The 21,764-nt window shown below is 36.2% G+C and overlaps 1 protein-coding gene across 1 annotated transcript in view; it reads right to left on the bottom strand.

Moving 5' to 3' along the window:
• The window catches only part of pappa2 (pappalysin 2), a 55,737-nt gene that overhangs the window by 23,039 nt on the left and 10,934 nt on the right, over positions 1 to 21,764 (bottom strand). Inside the window, exons 3-12 of the mRNA XM_084412619.1 lie at positions 17,310 to 17,458; positions 13,748 to 14,041; positions 13,162 to 13,354; positions 12,615 to 12,736; positions 8,184 to 8,366; positions 6,437 to 6,740; positions 4,089 to 4,217; positions 3,824 to 3,909; positions 1,801 to 1,994; positions 1,504 to 1,617 (exon numbers count right to left, since the gene is read on the bottom strand). Of these exons, the coding sequence (XP_084268745.1) occupies positions 1,504 to 1,617; positions 1,801 to 1,994; positions 3,824 to 3,909; positions 4,089 to 4,217; positions 6,437 to 6,740; positions 8,184 to 8,366; positions 12,615 to 12,736; positions 13,162 to 13,354; positions 13,748 to 14,041; positions 17,310 to 17,458 (1,768 nt within the window). The remainder of the gene's footprint in view (positions 1 to 1,503; positions 1,618 to 1,800; positions 1,995 to 3,823; positions 3,910 to 4,088; positions 4,218 to 6,436; positions 6,741 to 8,183; positions 8,367 to 12,614; positions 12,737 to 13,161; positions 13,355 to 13,747; positions 14,042 to 17,309; positions 17,459 to 21,764) is intronic.

Here is a 21,764-nt window from a genome sequence, read left to right as displayed (position 1 = left end):
TATATCGAAACAATGTTTGACAACAGGGGATTGTAAATAACACAATTTCAGTAAAAGTCAATGACTGGGAGACTTGGATATTTTATTGAAAATCAGAGGTGTAAAGTCCAGGTTCAGAAAGTAAAAGTCCTCCTCAGTATTTTGTTCCAATCACCTGGATTTGCTAATTAGCACAGTTTTTCAGCCAGGAGATAGAACTATGTACATTTGAAAAACAGCCATGGGAAAATTTAACCCTGTGGCGGTTCTAGTGTTAATGCATCCTTGCAGAGTAAAAGTACTAATATATAAAAATTAAAAAAAAGAATTATTCTTACTGAGCCCAAACTTTTGAATGGTAGCATACATAAACCTACTCAAATTACAGTTTTTTTCGATTGCTAAACGACAGTGGGCACAACTGGAGTCACATGTGCAAAACTCTAACTACAGTCTGCACAGCAGCAGTTCATGTGGACCAAACTCTAGTTCATTTTTCATTGCTTGAACACAGTTTTCAAAACTCTACACACTTATCCCATGACTTTAACCACAACCTGCACAACACTGTGGATTTACAGCACTTTGTTCAAATGCTAACACACTGCTGTCAAAACTGTGAACCACACATTCAAAACAGAATAGATTTCAGCCTTGTGCCTGTCAAACACTGCTGATTGCAATTTCAGCTGAAAGGTTAAGCAGGTGTCTTGTTTTAGACTTGTTAGTGAACACACACACACATATATATATATATAGGTAGAGCTCAGAAAGACTAATTTTGGAAATGGAACAAGGAAGACGGGTTTTGATGGGAACTGATGTTGATGAAAACCTGTGGCCTGATGCTAGAGAGAGGCAGGATTAGCCCCTCAATTATTTGTTCGAATTACAGTATGTACTTTTAGTTTCTACCTTTTTTTTGTCTCATTACTGTAATTCCGTAAATTACGACAGACTATTGAAGCAAACTGCTAATTTTCATTTACCTTAAATAATTGTTATGTTCTAAAAATTTAAATAAATCATGTGAAAGAATGTCACTCTTTTCTTTGAAGAAAATATTACTTTGTATGAAGTCACTGAAATTGTTCAAACTGTAAAGATGAAAAGTTTGTATTTTCTGTATTGGTGTTTGATGCTAGTGTTTTTACTCTCAGTGAGGGTTGTGCATAGTGTTTGGCTGCACTGAGCCTGTTTTGAGCCATGTGTTAAGAGTTGTGTTGCTTGGAATGAGTTTTGCAGGTGATGTGAACTGTTTAGCTCAGGTGACTGTTGGTAGTGCAGACTGTAGTTAGAGTTTTGCACATGTAGCTCCAGTTGTGCTCACTGTCGTTTAGCAATCGGAAAAAACTGTAAAAGACCATTTGATTTCATTTTATTCAACATTTACTGGAAACACTAAATGTGCATTATTTATGGGCAAGGTATAAAAAAGGCCTGATATAGACCTGATTATTTTGATAGAATAATCAGTAAAAAGTCTGTACTCTCAGCATTCGTACACTGAGCATGTGTGTGTACCTTTAGCCATACAGACTGATCCTGAGTATAATAGCTGTTCAGATGGGCAGTACAGGGGCTCCATGCATCATGAGCCACTACTTCATTTATGTCAAAATACTGCGACTTGCACATCTGATAAGGAAAGCAAAAAAAGAAATATAAAATATATATGATTTCAAACAGAACAATCATAAAGTTAATTTGTAACAAGTGGTTAATTTGAGATGTTGTTCAATAGGGTCAATGGATAAATCGTTCATAACGGCGAATGACACCTAAACAAAGGGCTTAGCTCGAAGGGCAATATTTGTGTACCTGAGTGAGCACAGGCTCCCCGGTGACCCTAGAGGCAGGGCATCTCTGGTCCTGATGTGAGCCTGAGGCGGTGGACGCCCACTGATCAGTGAACCCCTGGGGAGTGAAAAAGCCACAGTCTTGGATGCTGGATCCTCTTTCAAACTCCTCGCACACTCCATCCCCTTCAAACACGTAGCACAAGCTCGGCTGACCTGAAAGAGACAGAAAAAGTAAGAGAGAGTGAACACAAACTCATCATAAGTAACAAGTAATGATTCAATTGCCAAGTTGTAATTGTGTTTTCATAGGCTTCACTTGTGTGCGAATTGAAAATAAAAGGAACGTGATTCCACTCAGACGATTAAATAAACAATCAAGACGTCGCATTGAAATGTGTGGATGATGTCATTACAAATGAATGAGTTATGACAGAAGTGCACGTGGAGGCAAAAGGAGAATTAGCATGTTATTAAAGTGAATTCGTTAGAGAGGGACACGTGTGAATGACATCAGAGTCTTGCATGAGCTCTTGTCTGAGAATGCTGCAAGGTAAGAGGAAGATGATGACTCATTGGTGGGAACAGCTTATCAAAGGCAAGGGGCTCAAAAGGGTTCTAACAACAAATTAAAAACACAAGCATTTGATTGGTCGCCATTGCTGAACAGCTGACCTAACCCACATGCCAATGCCAAAGGATTTACTCCTAAGCTTTTTTGATCTTTGCTCCCCAAATACGCTCGTGGAGATAATATATGAGAGCTCCTAATGTGGCATTAGAGTAAATATTGCAAAAAAAAAGCCATTCCTGAATGCCCTGAAAATGTGGTTACAAGCTACTATGAAAACATTGGGATGTTTGAGACATTGAGTCAGCCGCTGCTGCATCTATGGTCATGTTTGAATTAGACACTTCTCATGATTAGACTCGCTCATAGAAAATGCACTTTCAGTCACGAAAACAACATTGACTAAATGTTTTTAAATGTAAAAATGACATACAGACACAGTTAGATGATATAATTGTTGTGAAGATCAATTGCAGCCTACAACATGAACTTGCACCACTTTTGAACGTTCCCAATAGTGTGATGGCATAAAACTATGAAAATATTGACTAAGAACATCTTCATTATATGAAATAGCACCAGTTGTGTTGCAGTAAATTACCTAAAATCCAGTTTGGAGTCTGGATACTTTGAAGTCTGGAATTAATCTTTGAATATCTCGCCAAATATATTGCGTAAAGATACAAACCAAATGATCAGACATCACAGAATCTGCTGTCAAGGAAATTACTCATAATTCATATTGGGGAAGTGTTTTTTTCTACTTTTTCTTTTTTGGTCAGCCTTGAAATAAAAACAACAGTGATACTGATTTCTCAATAATCCACACCTCTTTTTATTTATTTTTATCCTAGATTTGTATTCACATATTCATATACACATACTGTATACAGGATATTGAATATTATATGATGTCCCTTAACAACATCAACAAAATCATTAAGGATTTCTGTATTTTTCAATATAATATCCAACAATAAACTAAATATCGTTTGTTTGTACAGTTTCTGATCTACAGATTATACACGTACAGATTATAGATGAAGATTTTGGCAATATTAAAAGAATAACGATTCTGTGCATCTGATGACAGTTAGTCTAGTGTTATAAGAATGGATTCAGGAATTTGTCATTGTTTTTTCATTTAATTCATAATGCTTTTCAGAAGGAATACTCAAGATATAATATTACACAATGCTGAAAATGTAGAGGCAATTCGATTTTTTTGGAATAGGTGCAAAAATGAAGACCTCCACATTTTGGAGTCTGAGAGAGAAAAAGAGTAGCAGAAGAATCCGAATCTACAGGAGACATATTGTTTTGGCTTGATTTGTTTTGTTTTGCGAGCTGGTTATGATTATTGGTTTATTATCCTGTGTGGACTTTTCTGGTGCTTCTGTTGTGGTGTTTACAGTCTGAGGGCCAGAGTTCTCAGTGGACAGTGAGAGTATTTGTTTTTGCGAGAGTTACTCACTATGACACTTGAAACCTGGTTCAACATGGCATTTTTTTGAGCAGCCGTCTCCATCTAAGAGATTCCCGTCATCACAATCCTCAGTCCTGTGGGGGAAAGATATTGAAGCCAAGGGTTACAGTTATGAAATATGTGGAAGTTCTTTGGCCATGCTTCAAAACATGAAAGACTCAAACAAATACTCAAAAATATGAAACATTCTTTAAAAATGACTCAAGCACATAACATGTAAAGCCTCTGACAGACCCAATAAGTTTATACTGACCCCTGTAGTGTGCCATCACCACAGAAATTTTCTCCATGAGTATAAACCAAGCCTGGGGAAAGTTCACTGAAAAAACCGTCCGACTCCACCTGGATCCTGTACAGGTACTGAACATCCCTCTGCACATCACTATAAGCAAACAAATGCAAACACATACAGAAACAGATACATAGTTGGTAAAGTAATGAGCAAGTGGTGAGAACATTAAAAAGTTGAATGAATTAGTGTGTGTGTGTGTGTGTGTGTTTATATTGCTATTGCTCTATTGCTCTAACGCACAGTATGAATTTAAAACATGCAGCAGTAATACTTGATCTAAGCTATATTTATCCTCAGGGTGATCTCAAATCTAACCTTGTTAAAAATGGAAACGACCTTTTAATGTTGAGGGTATCACTGCATGTCCCACTGTGATGTACCTCAGGGTATCGATCTGATCTGATTCAATGACCCTATAAAAAGAGTCTCGCCATGATTGCCAAGGCTTGTTTGATTTCAGTCATTTTCCGGCTGGTGGTAAGAGGATGCCTAGCTAACTGAGCATCATCTACTTTCTCCAGTGGGTCTTATTACTCAACAAATTGCCCTTATTAATTATGGATCACTTCCAGGGACAGGGAAGGGGAGAGAGACTACTTAAAGCTATTGTTCTGAGGTCGCAAAGGGAGATCCAATGAAGGATGTGAAGTGATAAGATAAAGTCATATTTCTCTCTTCGTAGCACAGACAGTTGTAGAGAGAGGCAGTTACCTACAGCACAAGATACTGGTGCTGGTGAGGTATAACATTTTATTTGTCAATTGTACAGTAGAATAGCCATTAGTCTCTTAAAACCTTTATCTCTGTGACTAAAGAGAGGAGAATTTAGCACACGAGCTTAAACGCATCAAATGTCTTGTACAAAAGTTCAAAAGTATTCCTCTATGATTCAACCCTGTTACCAAAGTTATTGTAAGAAATATATATATATATATATATATATATATATATATATATATATATTTTAGTTTAATAAACCACTATTTGAACTAACTTTGAGTGTTATATTTGTGTTAAAAATGTGTAAACCTGTAATATATGCATATATATAAGATCAAATGTTAAAAAAGTAACATATGTCAATGTTCCAAAAATATTTTCTATTTTCACAATTCAAAATATTTCAAATGAAAGCTTTTCTTTGTGAGTTTCAGATAGATAGATAGATGGATGGATGGATGGATGGACGGACGGACGGACAGACGGACAGACAGACACATAGATAGATAGATAGATAGATAGATAGATAGGCTCCTGAGGTTAATGATCAACATTTTCTGAAGGTTAAAAGAGAATGTCTTCATTACCCTATCCAATTCGTGGGAAGTGCTTTGTTTTTGCTGCAGACCTCACGGTGGCACTGTAGCCCACTTTCCCACAAAACCATATTTAATCCCACTCCCATTTTCCCCTCTTCTCATTGTAACTCTTTTTTTCTCCCATGCCAAATGACGGGTCTCTCACTTACTGCACACTAACTACACTGAGTGCACTACTCCCTTCAGCCAGAGATTGGAAAATTTTTTAGAGCAGCTACAAACAGCCATGGGTGTTTACTATTTCTACGGGTAAAGCGACCACATTTGGTTTATATTCTAGGGTTTCATTGTACCATTTTCATTGTACCCATATCTCTCTCTCTCTCTCTCTCTCTCTCTCTCTCTCTCTCTCTCACAATCTGTCTTTCTTTCCTTTCCCTATCCACATAGCTCAGTTCCCAGTAGAGTTTCCATCTTTCGGAGCTTACAGGACTTGTGGAGGGAACTTTTCTGGATATGTTACATTCTCTGATCCACATTATTAATCTCTAGACATTTTGACCTATTGCAAGTACTTGAACAACAATCCAGTTCCCAGTTGATGAATTTCTATTGGAACAAGCATAATAAACTGTGACAGGAACAGAACAGAAATTGGCTATGCATTGATACTTGACTGGCTAATGAAATGGCTAATGATTTTTTCGCTTCGAAAATGGTTGACCAATACTTAAAAAGTGATACACTGAAGATACCATTCGATGACAGTTTTAGAAATGCAACATGTTCAGCATTTATACTTAAGCCACACTTAAAAAGAATACTCCCAGATATACTGTAAATCAACCAGAAACACAATAAAAACATGACAAAGACATAATTTGAAAAAGCTTGACAGTATTACTAATGGCTCACCAATTTCGAATAAATATTTCAAAATATAGTCTTTACTTTATAATAGTGTCTACAAACAAAATAAAGTGCTATCATTAATAGAATCATTATAAAATAATGAATAAAATCATTAATCACACAGACACACGTTTCTACCTGTCAGTGTACATGGGCTGTCTGACGGTGACGGGACTCCGGTCCTCTCTGATCGGTGGCTCTCTGAGCACTCTGTAGAGAAGGGGATGGCATCCAGAACACAGGGGATTTTGGGGTCGCGAGGTCAGCAAAACAGCATCAATCTCAAGCTTCTTGTCAAAGGTGGAGATTTTAATGGCCTTGACCTTCTTACTAGTGTGTAAATGGAGTGTCAAAGGGATATCACAGAAAGCATGCTGGGGACCTGTGTTGACTGACTCGTCGTTCTCCATTATGAACATAATATTAGCAATTGGTTTTTGATCTGTGGAAAAACAGAGGATTGGATTCAAATAAACCATTAATACACAGCTGGTCAGAAGTTTGGGGGCAGTAAGATTTTTCTGTTCTTCTATTTTTGAAAGAAGTTTCCTGTGCTCACCAAGGGTGCATTCATTTGATCAAAAATACAGTGAAATTATTCATATATTTTAAATGCGCAATTTATTCCTGTGATGGCAAAGCTGAATTTTCAGTAGCCATTACTCCAGTCTTCACTGTCACATGATCCTTCAGAAATCACAAGAAACATTTCTCAGTACTATAAATGTTAAAAACAGTTGTGTTGCTATTTTTGTGGGGGAAAAAATAGGATCTAGGATGATGAATAGAAATTTCAAAAGAACAACATTTACTTGAAATAGAAATTTTACTTGAAATAGATTTTAACAATTTTTTTGAAAATGTTTTGTACCAATGTAAACATAGAACTGACACTTCAAAGTAGAATTGGTGATTGATCGGAATAAAAGTATTGATTTCTTTCCCCCCCCCCAATTTTTTTTACTGACCCCAAACAATAGAGTACAACGGGGCTAAAGGCACACATTAAGAAAATTGTGCTTTTCACTGCTCCCAGTGTATGATTGCAGAAATATATATATATATATATATATATATATATATAATGTTTTTATTGAACATTGATGGAGATTTTGTGTGAAAATAAATCATAAAAGTGGTTTATTTTTTTGTTTAAATATATGAGGCGGCAATGTGGCCTTTTTAGCACACGCGATAAAAGGCTCACAAGCAAACAAAATATTTATGCAAAATAGGCACAAATTAGTGATATAAATACTTTAGCTAAAAATATATATTTTTAATAATGTCTAAGTTAATACTTGTTCAAAATAACCACTTTAGCAAAGTTTGTACTGTTTTCGAATAAAATCATTCATTTTTATACATCCAACTTAATATATGATATTTGCCATCTGAATCTAACCATGTCATGTCAACAAATGGAAAAGTCAGCTAGCTTTTTATTATCATGTTAATAATTGTGCCTTTAGCCCAAACAGCAGGGTCTTTTACCCCAAAAATACCATACTTTTACATATTCTTCTGTTATTGAAAAACTGTTGTTGTTACTGTTAGCTTGAAGAAAACTGAACATCATTAAGAAGACCTTGGTCTCAAAATATATTCAATCATTTTAGATGATTATATCTAAAATTAGATCAAAGTAGCGCAGAATCAACTTTGTGCTTTTGCCCGCGATTGCATAAAGAATCAGCCAAAAATCCACGTGCATCTTGAAAAGTGGACGTTTTGGAAAGTGCTGCAGCAAGTTTTTGTGCCATCTAGTGGTTTGGAGGAAAAGAAAATCAAAGGGCCCTTTTACCCCGGTGCGCCTTTAGCCCCGTTGTACCCTACTGTATATTTCCATAATGTCAGGTGTTTTATATGTTCAGACAGTACTAACTGGCTGAGGTATAGGTGATCCAGACGGTCAAGCTGTCAGGGACAACCGGATGAAGGAAGTGCAATTCCAACACGCAACCCTCAGTCTGGGGGCACGGCGTGGTCATGTTGGGCTCATACAGGTTGACTTCAGGACTCCAGGCATGCATGCTGGGCTCACATGGCTGGTACACATCAGGGGCCCCTGCAAAAAACACATATGCAAACCTCATCCAAAGCAAAAAAGAAAATGCTCTAACTTGCCATCAAAAGTTAAGGATATTTTTGGCAAATGGGACATATACCTGGAAGGATGAGATAATTAATTGCAATAAAACTGGCATATTAGCCCTAAAACAGCATTTCCATAGCAATGCATTCAAAAACTAAGCAAAATAGTAAAATAGTTAGCAGCAAAAAACTGCTTTGCACGGTGCACTTACATGCACACTTAAATGCTGCCTCCATAGGCAGTTCACTAGGTTTTGGGACCTAGCAATTCTGTGTGTTTATTATGAACAACCATTTAATCTCTTGAATCTTCCATCTTGTTATGACAATTTTCACAAAAAGACAGGATGGGAGGCAAAGAGGAAGAAACCAAGTGAAAGAGAAAACAGAGAGAGAGTGTCTGGGAAAAACCACATGTCTTGGCAATGGATGTGAAGCACATTTCCCCAGACCTCAATCGACCGTAAGACCCAGGTGCAACTTGGCAAAGGAGACAGATTGGCTCCTTAATTGGGACAGACAAGACAATTTAATGTCCTCGGTGGCATGAAGAACAGAAGCAAGACAGGGGAAAGTAATCCCAGGAGCCCTGGGGCAGCACTCACAAAAACACATTAGGGGACTTTACTGTGCCCACTGATAGCGACATTTATTGCACACACCATCAACGCCACCGTGGTTCATACTGTATGTCAGTGTTCAGATATGGTGAATGCAGCAGACTCCTGCAATCTGGCACAGTTTTCTGGGAATGTGCAGCATCGCACCACAACTGTGATCCAGGAACCTACCCTATCATTCAAAAGTTTGGGGTCGGTAAGATTTTTGTATGTTTTTCAAAGATTTATTAATGTCCATTTACCATCCTTCTACAATGCGATTAAATCATTTGCATTTGCAACTATATTTCACACTAGGCGACTAAAAAATGTCTTTAATTAGCCAATGGCTAGTAAATTTCACAATTTTAGAGAGTTAGAGGCAAAAAATAAGTTTAACGCATATAGGGCCCTATCATACACCCGGCGCAAAGTGTTTTTTGCTAGTTTCAGCCTGACGCAGTTATCATTTTCACGTCCTGCACCACGTTGTGTAAATAGCAAATGCATCTGTGTGCCCATGGGCGTGCTGGTCTGAAAACGAGGTGTGTTCAGGCACAATGTTGGCGGGTTGCTATTTTGAGGCAACTGAAATAGACTGCAATATTTTTTTTTTTTATTTAAAGAGCACGTTAGTAATGTGCGCCTATAGGCGGGTTCACAACGCGCGTACACTCTGCTTATTACACACACAGGGACGCAGCAGCACACAAACTAGCCAAATATTAAAAATAAAAGGATTAAAATGTAAAAGATTATTATTGTGTACATAAAGATATGGTGGAATCCAGCTTGTTCCGTAGATGGTCTGCTTGCACGCTTCAACCTCGCACACGATCTGTTTGCGCTCTGGAGAAGCATTCAGTCTTTCCGCTTGCAAATTCCGTCATGTAAGTAATACGCCATGGTGCAGGCGCAACTGGCTTTTAAAGGGAATGGGAAATGAGACTCTGGTTGGTCTATTTCACGTTATGCCCAAAACACACCCATTACTCATTAACAGATAGGGACAACCCTTTTAGACCATGCACGGCTCGCGCCGACTATTTTTCCCATCGTTAAACTAGCAAAAGTGGATTCAGACATGCCCTAACTGCACTTGCGCCGTGCGCTTTAGACCATGCGCGTAGATCATTAAAATAGGGCCCATCATTTCATTGCCTGCTGAGCTTTGGCTGAAAGCGCCCTCTGTTGCATTAGATCTGAATGCACAAAATTAGGTCAAAATGGCCATCTTGGCGAGTATCCTAGTAATCATAGTCGGATATGTTGGAGTGAATGTAAACAGTTGAGAAAGACAACGCATGTGTAACAGTATCGTTATATTGAAACCATGCATTATGTCTTGTGACAACACCTTAATATGCTTGCTGCTGTCTGTGTTTTTAATGTTAATCAAACAACAAAAAATACACACACTGCTCTTGACTGAATAACTTATGTAACTTTAATATTCTTTAACTTTAAGATTCTAAATATGCAGATTAGTTGTCCAAGAGACATTTCTTATTATTATCAATGTTGAAAACAGTTGTGCTGATTAATATTTTTTTGGAAACGATAATATTTCTGGATTCTTTGATGAATACAATGTTCAAAAGAACAGCATTTATTAGAAATAGAAATCTTTTGTAACATTATCGATGTATTGTCACTTTTGATCAATGACACCCTTGCTGAATAATTTCTTTTATAAAAAACTTACTGAACGTAAACATTTGAATGGTAGTATAATCAGCTCTTTATAAATAAATAAATAAATGTTAAACTTTATTAGGTAAAACCGAAAGTCCACACCAGAAAGCATAATAAATAGGTCAAAATTAGTAAAAATCAAAGGTTTAAAAAATGGCTGAAAGGTAAAAGCATGCTTGACTACATCACATGTCAGGTTATATGCTTGTATGAAAGAGCACAAACGTTACTATCAGGCCATGTGAACTCCCTGCCTCCAAAGGTTTTTACAATGATCGATTAAACTGCTCTCCCGGTCAAGAGAGAGACAGATAGACAGGCAGAAGCTTTGAGTCACAGAGCGCTCCTTTGCACCCAGCGTGGCCTCACATGTGTGGATGTGTACAGGGTAAACAGCAGCAGGCCAAGGCAAACCATAAAACTCAATTGGTCAGATAAACAGAGCGAGGGCCTCCACACACAGTAGAATTAATGACTGTATCAGATGTGGTGTAATGCTACCGCAGGGAGAAGCAATGCGGCAAGATCTGTGAGCGTGTCATCCTTCCTTCTTTCAGCAACCTTAACCAGGTCTCTGTTCGCTCTGACTCAACCCTTATTTCTTAAAAAGCTGCCTTGCGGTACATACAGAGGCTACGGTACAGGTAAGCAGGGGCGAGTATCACAAGATGTGAGATCTGAGATCCAAGTATGATTTGTTGGTATTGAATTGGCCTGCGCTAATCTGGATATCAAATGATTGACCGTGGTATTACCATAAGCATTATTTCATACCACACAAACAGTGTCATATTGCTCTTAAAGTCTTTCTGACGTGATTAACTGACCGACAAAATAATTCACATTAGGTAGTCATCATGCACTTCATCATGTTTTTAAAAATAAACCAAAAACAATAGGTTACCGTAATTTATTACAGACCTGAACCAATGGTAGTAAATATCATTCATCATTAATATCACAAAGATATTGTTTTCTTAGAGATATATATTTTTATTTTCAGATTTAAGGCTTCATTTCTCATCAATCTGTTTCTCAAAACAAGTCTCTGGGCCAAAAATCACTCTCCACTACCACCTAACTGGATGATTTTATGTTTGACCTCTCTCATGATACTGTGCTTTATGAAAACGACTACATACCAGGGGAGCATTTCCACATTTTGGGTGGACTTTTCAAAGCACAATCTTATCCGTGACACGTCAGTGAGTGGGCAGACCAGATGCTAAGAGATTTCTGATTAGAATAATCAGTAACATCTGTTAGGTGAGGAATGAAGTTGAAAAGCTGCACAGGATACACATCGCTTTTTATGACGGCCGCTTCTGGACGCCACCCAATATTACCAAAACTTGATGCTGTGCCAAGGGTCTTTTTTTATTCATTGATGGCAAAAAGAGTGTTCTTTATCCTGGCAATTATGATTTAATGATTTATTCCCTAAATTTTTCCAGACTCGCACGCACCTGGCCTGCATGAGACTGAACGATCCACCTGAATGTGAATGCATAAGCTCGGAGAAAGAAGCCAGGGCTAAATTCTCTCTATCCTCATTAATCAAAGTGCAGGTATTGCTTTTAACATTGACGATCATTCGTGACATATTCAGTGGTGTGTTGAGGATCAAGCACACGTCCAACAGCATTTATGTCAGAGACAGCATTCAGTCATGCGCTCACCATCTTACAATTCATGACATATGCTTGTGGAAGAACTTTGTAGGATCCTGTCTGATATAATGCTATAATACAGCAGTTCCAGTCTGCTAATTTGATTGCCTGAACAGCATTTCAAGGGTGCTGATATACAGTCCAACAGCAATGGGACTTTTTTTCTACTGTTTGTATCATTCAGCTTGCCTGTATTTTGCATAAGCACTAAAGCACTAAAGTATCTAGTATTATAATAAAGAATGACAGAGTACTAACCCACTGCTTCCTCTGGTGTCCAGTATCCAGTGGAATCACAGGCGTGAGGAGAAGTGGCCTCATGGGCGTACTGATGGAGCGCTCCGTTCTCATCACAGAGATGGCAGTTTATGCCACCCTCCCTACACAGCCACAGAGAATTTCTTTTAAACAGTGGATGAAATATAAAGTCAGTGATATATATATACATATAAAAAAAATGGGGTGTTCAAAATATTTTTTTTGCCCTGCTTTGTAGTGCCATGAATCACTTTTTTTATTGAGCTATCTGATGATGAAAAAAAAAGTTTTAAAGGCCTCCAAAACACATTTGGATAGCAATGCAATCACATACAAAACATTACAAAGGCAAGTGTATATCCATCTATTTCCATGTGTTTTCACTTAATAGAATGAAAGTTGAATATGTAGCTGCGGAATTGCAGCATATTTAACATCTGGTTAAACTGCATTGCTGGCTGTTAGTAAACAAAAAAACCTTTGAGAATCCAAAAAATTATGTAACATGAATACATGTTATTTGCTATATGTGCACGCCTTACTTTACCTGTGGACAAGTGGCCCACTGATTGGATACAGCCAATGAATTGAGACGGAATCTGATTCTTGACCAATAACCACTGGTGCAAGAGGAACAGGGGTGGGCTTTCTGCCTTGGACCCAGGCTTTGTAGACCAAATCAATATAGCAGTGCATCCGAGCTACTTGATTGGGTGTAAAATGGTTTGTACAGTCATCATCTGTAAAAAAAAAAAAAAAACTTTCACATTTGAAATGTTCCATTGTTTTATTCACATTAATTTGATCCTTAATTTAATCAAAACAAATTATGTTTGATCCTCATGTATACACTACTGTTCAAATGTTTGGGATCACTTTTACACTTGGGATCACTTACATTACAAATTATAATTAAATAGAATCTTTTTTTTTATTAAATTATAATAATATTTCACAATATTATTGTTTTTGACAGTATTTTTGATCAAATAAATGCAGCCCTGTTGAACATTTTTATTTATTTTTTCGTACTGATACCAAACTTTTGAACGTGAACACTAACATCAATATTTTTTAAGTGAAACTGGTTCTTTTTGTTGGGCAAACAGAAGCAGAAAACTGATCGGGACTACCTGTGTAACTCATGTAGTTGTTGTATGGTGTGTTTTTGTACTGGGTAAGGCCACAAGTGTCATTGACTGGATCAGGGTCGTGACAAGCTTTCGATTTTGGCGTTGGTGCTGTATCGGCACACAGATCTCCAGTCTCCATGGATGCGGTGGTCTCTTGACAGGGGTCATCACATGACTCGCGTTCACTCACACCCTTAAACACATGGTACAGTCCCAAAATATGACCCATCTCATGGATCATGGTGTTGTTGTGTCCTTTGGTGCCAAAGTAGGAGGGGTTAAGAATCATTCCACCTGAAAAATGACACAAATGGACATCTCTGCAGTTGATGAAACAATATAAACTTTAACCTGAAAGAACACTGAGGTGTAGATTCTGAAGTTTAACTTTAATCTCAAAGCCAGAAGTCTGTGAGTATATCAAACTGATTTGTTCTGAAATACTGCTGCATAAAACATTATGTAATCTAACCTGTAAACAGGACCACCGCAGCTAGGATTACCAGAAAGAACAGTAGAATGTTCTAACCACTTTCAGAACATTACAATGTATTTAAGATCCCACACCTGCTGAATGGTACCACACTGGCATCTGTTTTTTATATCCAAATAATGTAATATATATCTTAAAACAATGTGACATTTATAACTGCTTAAAATCCATGCAGATGTTCAGCTGTTTAAGAGCAAATATGAAATGACATTGAGAGAATAATTTGCATAATTTTTGTTATATAGCACTTATAGTGTTTATACATTTTATTAGGTTTTAAAGCAAAAAAAAAAAAGGCATTTGTTTACTAATTAAAAACAGAAGTTGGTTTATGTGGCCCTGAGAAAAGCTTTCTCTTCTAGATTTGTGCTCCACCACAGACAGACCATTTACAGCGAATATCCAAGATCAGAGAGAATGACCTTTTTATTTAGGAAATATCCATGTTTTATGGGAGTTCAGCCAAACGTTCAGAGCTTGGCTAGACACGTCTGACAGACACAGATCATTTACAGTTATACCACAAGATCAGCAGTTCATGCTATGGTCTGATTTCACTTAAAGCATTCAGAGCAGTAGTTTGACCTTGTTCCTCAATAGACATCAAGGTACTCTCGCAAATAAGCTCATGATTTATGTGGAATTAAACCAGGGCAGGCTGTTGCTCAAACCCATACCATAAACCCGAGCCCCCTAATTTATGAGAAACTAATCTCGCATTTAACCTCCATGCAAGTCCACCGAAACATTTGTGGACAAAGATTGTCTTGCACCAAAGACAGTAAATCAAAAGCAAAGGTGGATTATGGGAATAGCAAGAATGGAGCCATATCTCTGAGTGATTAAAAGCAGCGTGGTCAGTCATTCATGAATTTATGTTACCTTTCATGTCTCAGACCACCTCTGGAATCTGTTTTATTCATCCAAGATGAATAAAAAACAAAACTAACTTTAAAAACTTTTTACTCAACACTCTGGTCAATCGTTTTTTATGAACATTTCATACATCAACATTTTTCCTTCTTAACTTGACCTACCATGGCTATTGGGATACAGTTATTCTTGGCTCTGTTTAAAGCATGACAGGGTGATCAGGACCCCAAGGACCCTTTCCTGAAGAGGTTTATTTTGTAATTACAACAGGCTGTCTGGACTATCCTGTTTATTACATGGCTACTATACCACACTAAGAAAATAATAGTGCAGTTATACAATTTAGCGGTCACAAGTTTTTGACAAATAAGTATCCAGTCAAGTAATCAAGATAATCATAGAATAATTATAGAATACCAATATAACATTTGGGGGATTAAAATAAATATTTAAAGTACTGTATATAAAATACATAAATCAAATATAAAATCAAATTAATTGTATTAATATGCGAATCACCTGTCATACACTTTACTATAAGTTTATATAACTTAACATAATGCCACATGAAATACCAACAAACAATGCTTTTACAGCATTTATTAATCTTGTTCTTACACTTTTTTATTTTTACATTTAAAAGTTCTATGAATTAAAATCACTTCATGAATTATGAATGAAACATAATTAAAAATGAACAATAATATATTAACAAAGGAGCATTACTCTGAATTAATACATGCTGTGAAAATGTTTGTTTGATACCTAATAAATTTATTAAATGTTTACAAATTAAACACCAATGTAAAGTGTTATCATATATACTTTAGAAACAGACTGTAGACAAATTCAAGCTCATAAAAACAGGTTGGTGCTAATTACTCATGCTAATGTCGGTTTAAAAGTTCACATTCTACGCACAGGCCAAAATCATCTCATTAACAAAAGCTATAACCCAAAAAGCCAAGACCAAAATGTCTGATCATGGATCCTGAATCAATGGGAGGTGGGCTTACATAAGAAACTTTCCTGCTTGAGAGAAATCTCATTTTTAAAGGAGCTGGACTTCACCAAGACCATTTTAATGAGCTCTAAAACACAACAGCGACGGGTACTATAAAATCAGCTGGAAGTTAGATGGAGATGGCAACAGGGTAATACCCTTCTGTTGTTTTTGTTTGGTTGTTGTCGAGTTCCTTTTCTTCTCTCCCGGTGGACAGCCTTAATGATTAAGGGGCAATCTACAGGGAAATCTATGCGTGCTGCAAGTGTTTTCTTTTATGCTTGAGATTACGGCCCATTAATCTCATGAAGCCAAATACAGACAACAAGGAGGAAGAGACAAGAATGTGTTTCTTTAAAGAAAAGATTTAAGGCGATAGAAAAAAAAGCAAGTCATGAACAAGAAGATGTATGGCATTAGGTACAAAAAAAACACATGTGCTTTGGGGAATGTAGCGAAAGGAAACAACCGAGGTCTTAGCTTGACATTGTCCATGGTAGAATGAAACCAGTTGGGTATGGAGGCCAAGAGGTAGATCTGTTGTGTTAAGTCCCTGGTCTTTTATTTTGAAATATTAGTTTGTCTTTTATTTTAAAGTCTAGTCTAGCCTAGATCAGGGATTCTCAACTCTTTCCTGCAGAGTTTGGCTCCAACCTTTGTCAAAACTCATCGGCCTGTAACATTCTAGCAATCCTGAAGACCTTGATTAGTTTGTTCAGGTGTGTTGGATTAGGGTTGTGCAGGAATGAGAACCCCTGGTCTAGATGTACAATCGACTACACCAAGAATGGTGTAGTCCAGGGGTGCCCAGTCCTGCTCCTGCCGATCGACTGTCCTGCACAGTTCATCGCCAACCCTAATCAAACACACCTGCCTTTCATTTTCAAGTGATCCTGAAGACCTTAATTGGTTGCTTCAGGTGTGTTTGATTAGGGTTGGAGATGAACTGTGCAGGACAGTCGATCGGCAGGAGCAGGATTGGGCACCCCTGGTGTAGTCCATTCTAGTCTAGCTGAATCATGTCTATATAGTTAAGTCATGTTTTCATCATTAAATCTTCATGTTCACATGATTAGGGTTTTGGGCTTTAAAAAAAAAATTTGTTAAACCTTATTTCTAATTAAAACTGGACTTAGGTTCTTCATTTTGTCATGTTCATGAGCTCTTGCGTTACATTTGAGTGGACATCTTACCTTGATGAGTAAGGGCTTCTTTTGCCCATGGCCAGGTGGCGACTCCAGCAAGCTCCTCGCGTGCTGAATTATTAGCAAAGAACACGTTGAGCATGTCTGAACTGCTCAGATGAAGTAGCTCCTTCAGTTCCTTTATGCTCAGATAAGCCCTGTAGCAGAGATATTGACACACACTCAAACCACTTTGCATAGAAAATAAGTTATTTTTAAGAGAAGTGTCATAAACATGAATGAACAGCATGAAAGACATTGGCCAAAGGAGAACCGGACCCCAACTGAGTCTGGCTTCTCCCATGGATGAGAAACAAACATGATCTCAATTGAGCAAGATGATGACACAACCATTTTCTGCAGAGCTGCTCAAAAAATAATTTTAGAATTGATAATTGATACACAGTTATTGAACTCTATGTTTTATGTTTAAAACATTGATTATTATTTAAAGTTATTAAAATATCAAAGTTATTCACATTTTCTGTGAAAGATTGAGACTGTCAAATCGAGATTTAAAAAGGACTGACAATTTAAAATTTGACTTAATTAATGTTTTTTAACGACACCTTTACTTATGGTACATGCCATCAGAAGTATAATCAACTGGAATTTGAAAGAGAACGAATATAAAATTGACTGCGGTACGATGTGATACACGGTACGTGTTTTTAAATTTGCCTCTTGACTTTTATTAGCAGTTTGAATAACAACAGTCGTTAAAAAATCACTTTATGTCACAAATTATGATTAGAGATTATAATTATTCGAACTGGTTATGGCGCATGAAACGACTACCCTCTTTTTCATTCTACTCCCAGCTGTGATGAATCGCCATAGAGGGGCTTTGATGTGTGATGTTAACTTATTTTTACTTTGGAATATGTCACATGTCATTTTTCTCTTTTGCTTTCATAGCTGCTTAAGCCTTTGCACCTCATATCATTGGCCCGTTGGTTTGAAGAGGTCCGGTTTCTTAATGCCCTTTGGATCATTCCAAAGGGTCGAGCCTATTAGCTGAACCACCTACTGTTTCTTGGACCCGTTCCATGCGAGAATAAACCAAGCATCGTACTTCTGACATCGTTTTTTATTAAACAAGCAAAGGCAGAGCCATTCTTTTTGAGCGCTACAGTTGCCTAAATGTCTCCTATATGGCTATTTCAGCAAAATAATTCAAATGATTTAATTATTTATATATCACATGAAGGTGAACGATCTTTTCCAAATGTGATCTGGAAAATAAGTGCTACAAATATGTTTTGGACCATAATTTTTTGTACAGTGAATCTTTGTTGATAGAAAAGTCAATCAGATGCAGAATATTGGAAATAAAACACGTTTAGCAAAAGTGAAGGTTGCACATTATGACAGGTGATTTATTCTTTTTTTATTATTATTCTTAGTCACAATCACATTGCAAAAAATCATGTTCTTAATCAGTATTTTCTTTTTCTTTTTTAATCATAAACTTGTTAGATTTCTACTGAAATAAAATAGTTGCCAAAGGGATAAGAAAAATAAATGTAATTTGAAATACATTCTCTGAAAAGTTGTGTTATGTGTTATTATTACGTTATTGGTTTTATTAGCAATTTATCTTCTCAAGAAATGTTATCTTGTTTATTCATTAGAAAGCACAAAAATACTGATTAGGAGAAGATTGAGACAAAATACTGATTAGGAGAAGGTTAAGAAAAACTATTTTTTGCAGTTAAAATTCTGTGATTTATAATTTATATGCATTTCAGTGTTTTTCTAAAACCTTCCTGACTTACATTTGAATGCTTAGACTAAATATTCAACATCATGGACATCAGTGGCACTTGCACGGCTGTACGAACTGTGCGTACCATGAGAGGGCGCTAAGTAATATAATTTTTTTAATTGATTATTAATCTATCTTTGTACACTCATGACATATTGAAAAAGCAAGAGAGAATGAGAATAAATAAAGGTTTGTGTTTGTGTGTTGTAACGTCAAATGGGTGAAAATAAATCTGATTGGCTACTTTAGTTTTGTTTATTTGGCACTTTTTCCACACACGAAAAATGACATTACAGATAATTAATGTTAAAAACCAGGCTCAAAATGAGTAAACAATCTCTAAAACAGCTAAACTTGATTGAAACATTTGCAAAAAGGCATACAATATTGAGTAGGGACAGAAAAAATTACGATTTTTCCAAATCTTTGAAGTTTTTCCAAATCTTTGAACCTTTCTCTGATTGTTTCGGGAAAAGATTCGAGGCATCAAGAGTGTCAAAAACAGTGGCATCTTGTGGCAAAAAATGGTGCTCTAAATATTATGGTTTTTATACTGTTTATATGGCAGAATCTATAATAATGTGATAGGCTATATATAAAAAATTTTAGTAAATGGACTTGAACTTCCAAACCCGAAGAGTATGGTCTGGGTTCAAACATTCCGACACGCAAAGTGAAACATTCACATCACGTGACTAGAAAGAGGTGAGAAAGAAAGTAGAAGGGGGATAGACATGAGCATGGGCAGAATTTCCAATTCTCTGTCCTCCCTTCCCAAAATGACAACGACTCTCTTATGTCTCTAGCCGTCTAGCTCACACTTAAGTGCAGGAGTGGAACTCTGTACAAGCCTAGAGTGGCTTCGTTCCCTCCTTGCATAGTTTTGTACTTGTACTAAACATGTGCTAAACAAATAAACTAAACTAAACTAAACTTAAGTCATTACAATGACAGATCTGAAATCATTGAACTGCAGTATGGCAGTGAGGTCAGTCAGTCCAAAAGATTGGATTTGAAAAACAAATCTACAAGAAACATAAGTAAGAAGCAACAGTAGGAGGAAGTTGGTAAAGGATTATGAGAGGTTAAATAATAAAGTATGTATAAGAGACATGGCACAACAACTCATATCAAATATAAACTGTGTACTCACAAGGACACAGATTTAAGTCAGGCCTGCCTCCTATTTACTTCCTACACTGTCTTATCAGATGTAAAGACAAAAATGCTATTAAAAAAGTACAAAAGTTTGTAACCTAGATGCATTGACTTGATGCGTTAAACTGACATTCCTCGATGAAAGATGACGAATTGCGTAGAAGAGGAAACAAAATGCACACAGAATTCACTGCAGTTATCCAAAGTCACAATGAGTCAAGTTAAGTGTGTAATTTATCAACAAATAATACTGGTTTAATAAATTACCAAACATTTGAAATCAAGTCAAAACATCATTTTTGTAGTTTTAAGCAACAAATCACATTTTACAGTGTGAGAGGCTAAAGCAAATATTATTTCTACTGGCTTCAAAAATCAGTATTTCATTTTATTTTATTTTTTCAAACAACACTCAGACTCAAGCCTCACATAAACAAATGCTTCCTCCATGCCTGGAGATTAGTGGTTAACTGTAAGCTGTGAGTGCTGACGGTATTTACCAGTCCAGCCTTTCAGTATGTTTAAGGAAGAACATATTTATATACAGATGAATCGAATCAATTACCAAAAAAAAAAAAAACAAAGAAAACATGTTGTCCGTTTTTCCCTAAGCTTTCGCACAGGGGAATCTAATACTAACCACAAAACCAACTGATGCCACAAAAATGCTTATTCAGGGAACAAATATAATATGACAAAAACAACAGCAAATGAAAATGTCAGCACAGTCCTCTAATCAGAGCAATCACAAGTCCATTTTTTTTTCGGTCAAAACTAACTTTTAAAAGATTGAATATTGTATATAAAAAAGTTTCTATAATAAACATAAATAAATAAATGTGGGCATAGATCACATGCAGAAATATAAATATAAATATCATTTGAAATATTAAAGTATTAATATTAAATAAAGAATAATTCTGAAGATATACCTTTCAAAAGTTTTTGAAACAAGTCTCTTGTGCTCACCAAGGCTGCATTTATTTGATCAAAAATAGAATATATCAGTAATATTGTCAAACATAATTACAATAAAGTAATTGTTTTCTATTCTGACATATTTTAAAATGTAGTTTATTCCTGTGATGGTAAAGCTGTATTTTCAGCATCATTACTCCAGTCTTCAGTGTCATGTGATCCTTCAGAAATCATTCTAATATGCGGATTTGGAGAAAAATGAATTTATCATTATCAATGTTGAAAAGTTGTGCTGCTTAATATTTTTGAGGAAACCTAAAGAACGGCATTTCTTTAAAATGTATATATTTTTGTAACATTACAAAAGTCTTTATTGTCACTATTAATGAATATAATTAAAATACTTTCTGAATATATATATATATATATATATATATATATATATATATATACACATATATATATATATATATATATATATATATACAGTGGGTACGGAAAGTATTCAGACCCCCTTAAATTTTTCACTCTTTGTTATATTGCAGCCATTTGCTAAAATCATTTAAGGTCTTTTTTTTTTTTCTCATTATTGTACACACAGCACCCCATATTGACAGAAA

Source organism: Rutilus rutilus (genome assembly GCF_951802725.1).
Source record: "Rutilus rutilus genome assembly, chromosome: 6".
NCBI lineage: Eukaryota > Metazoa > Chordata > Actinopteri > Cypriniformes > Leuciscidae > Rutilus > Rutilus rutilus.
The sequence above is the reverse complement of the archived record's forward strand: the minus strand, read 5'-3'. Positions and strand labels throughout refer to the sequence as shown.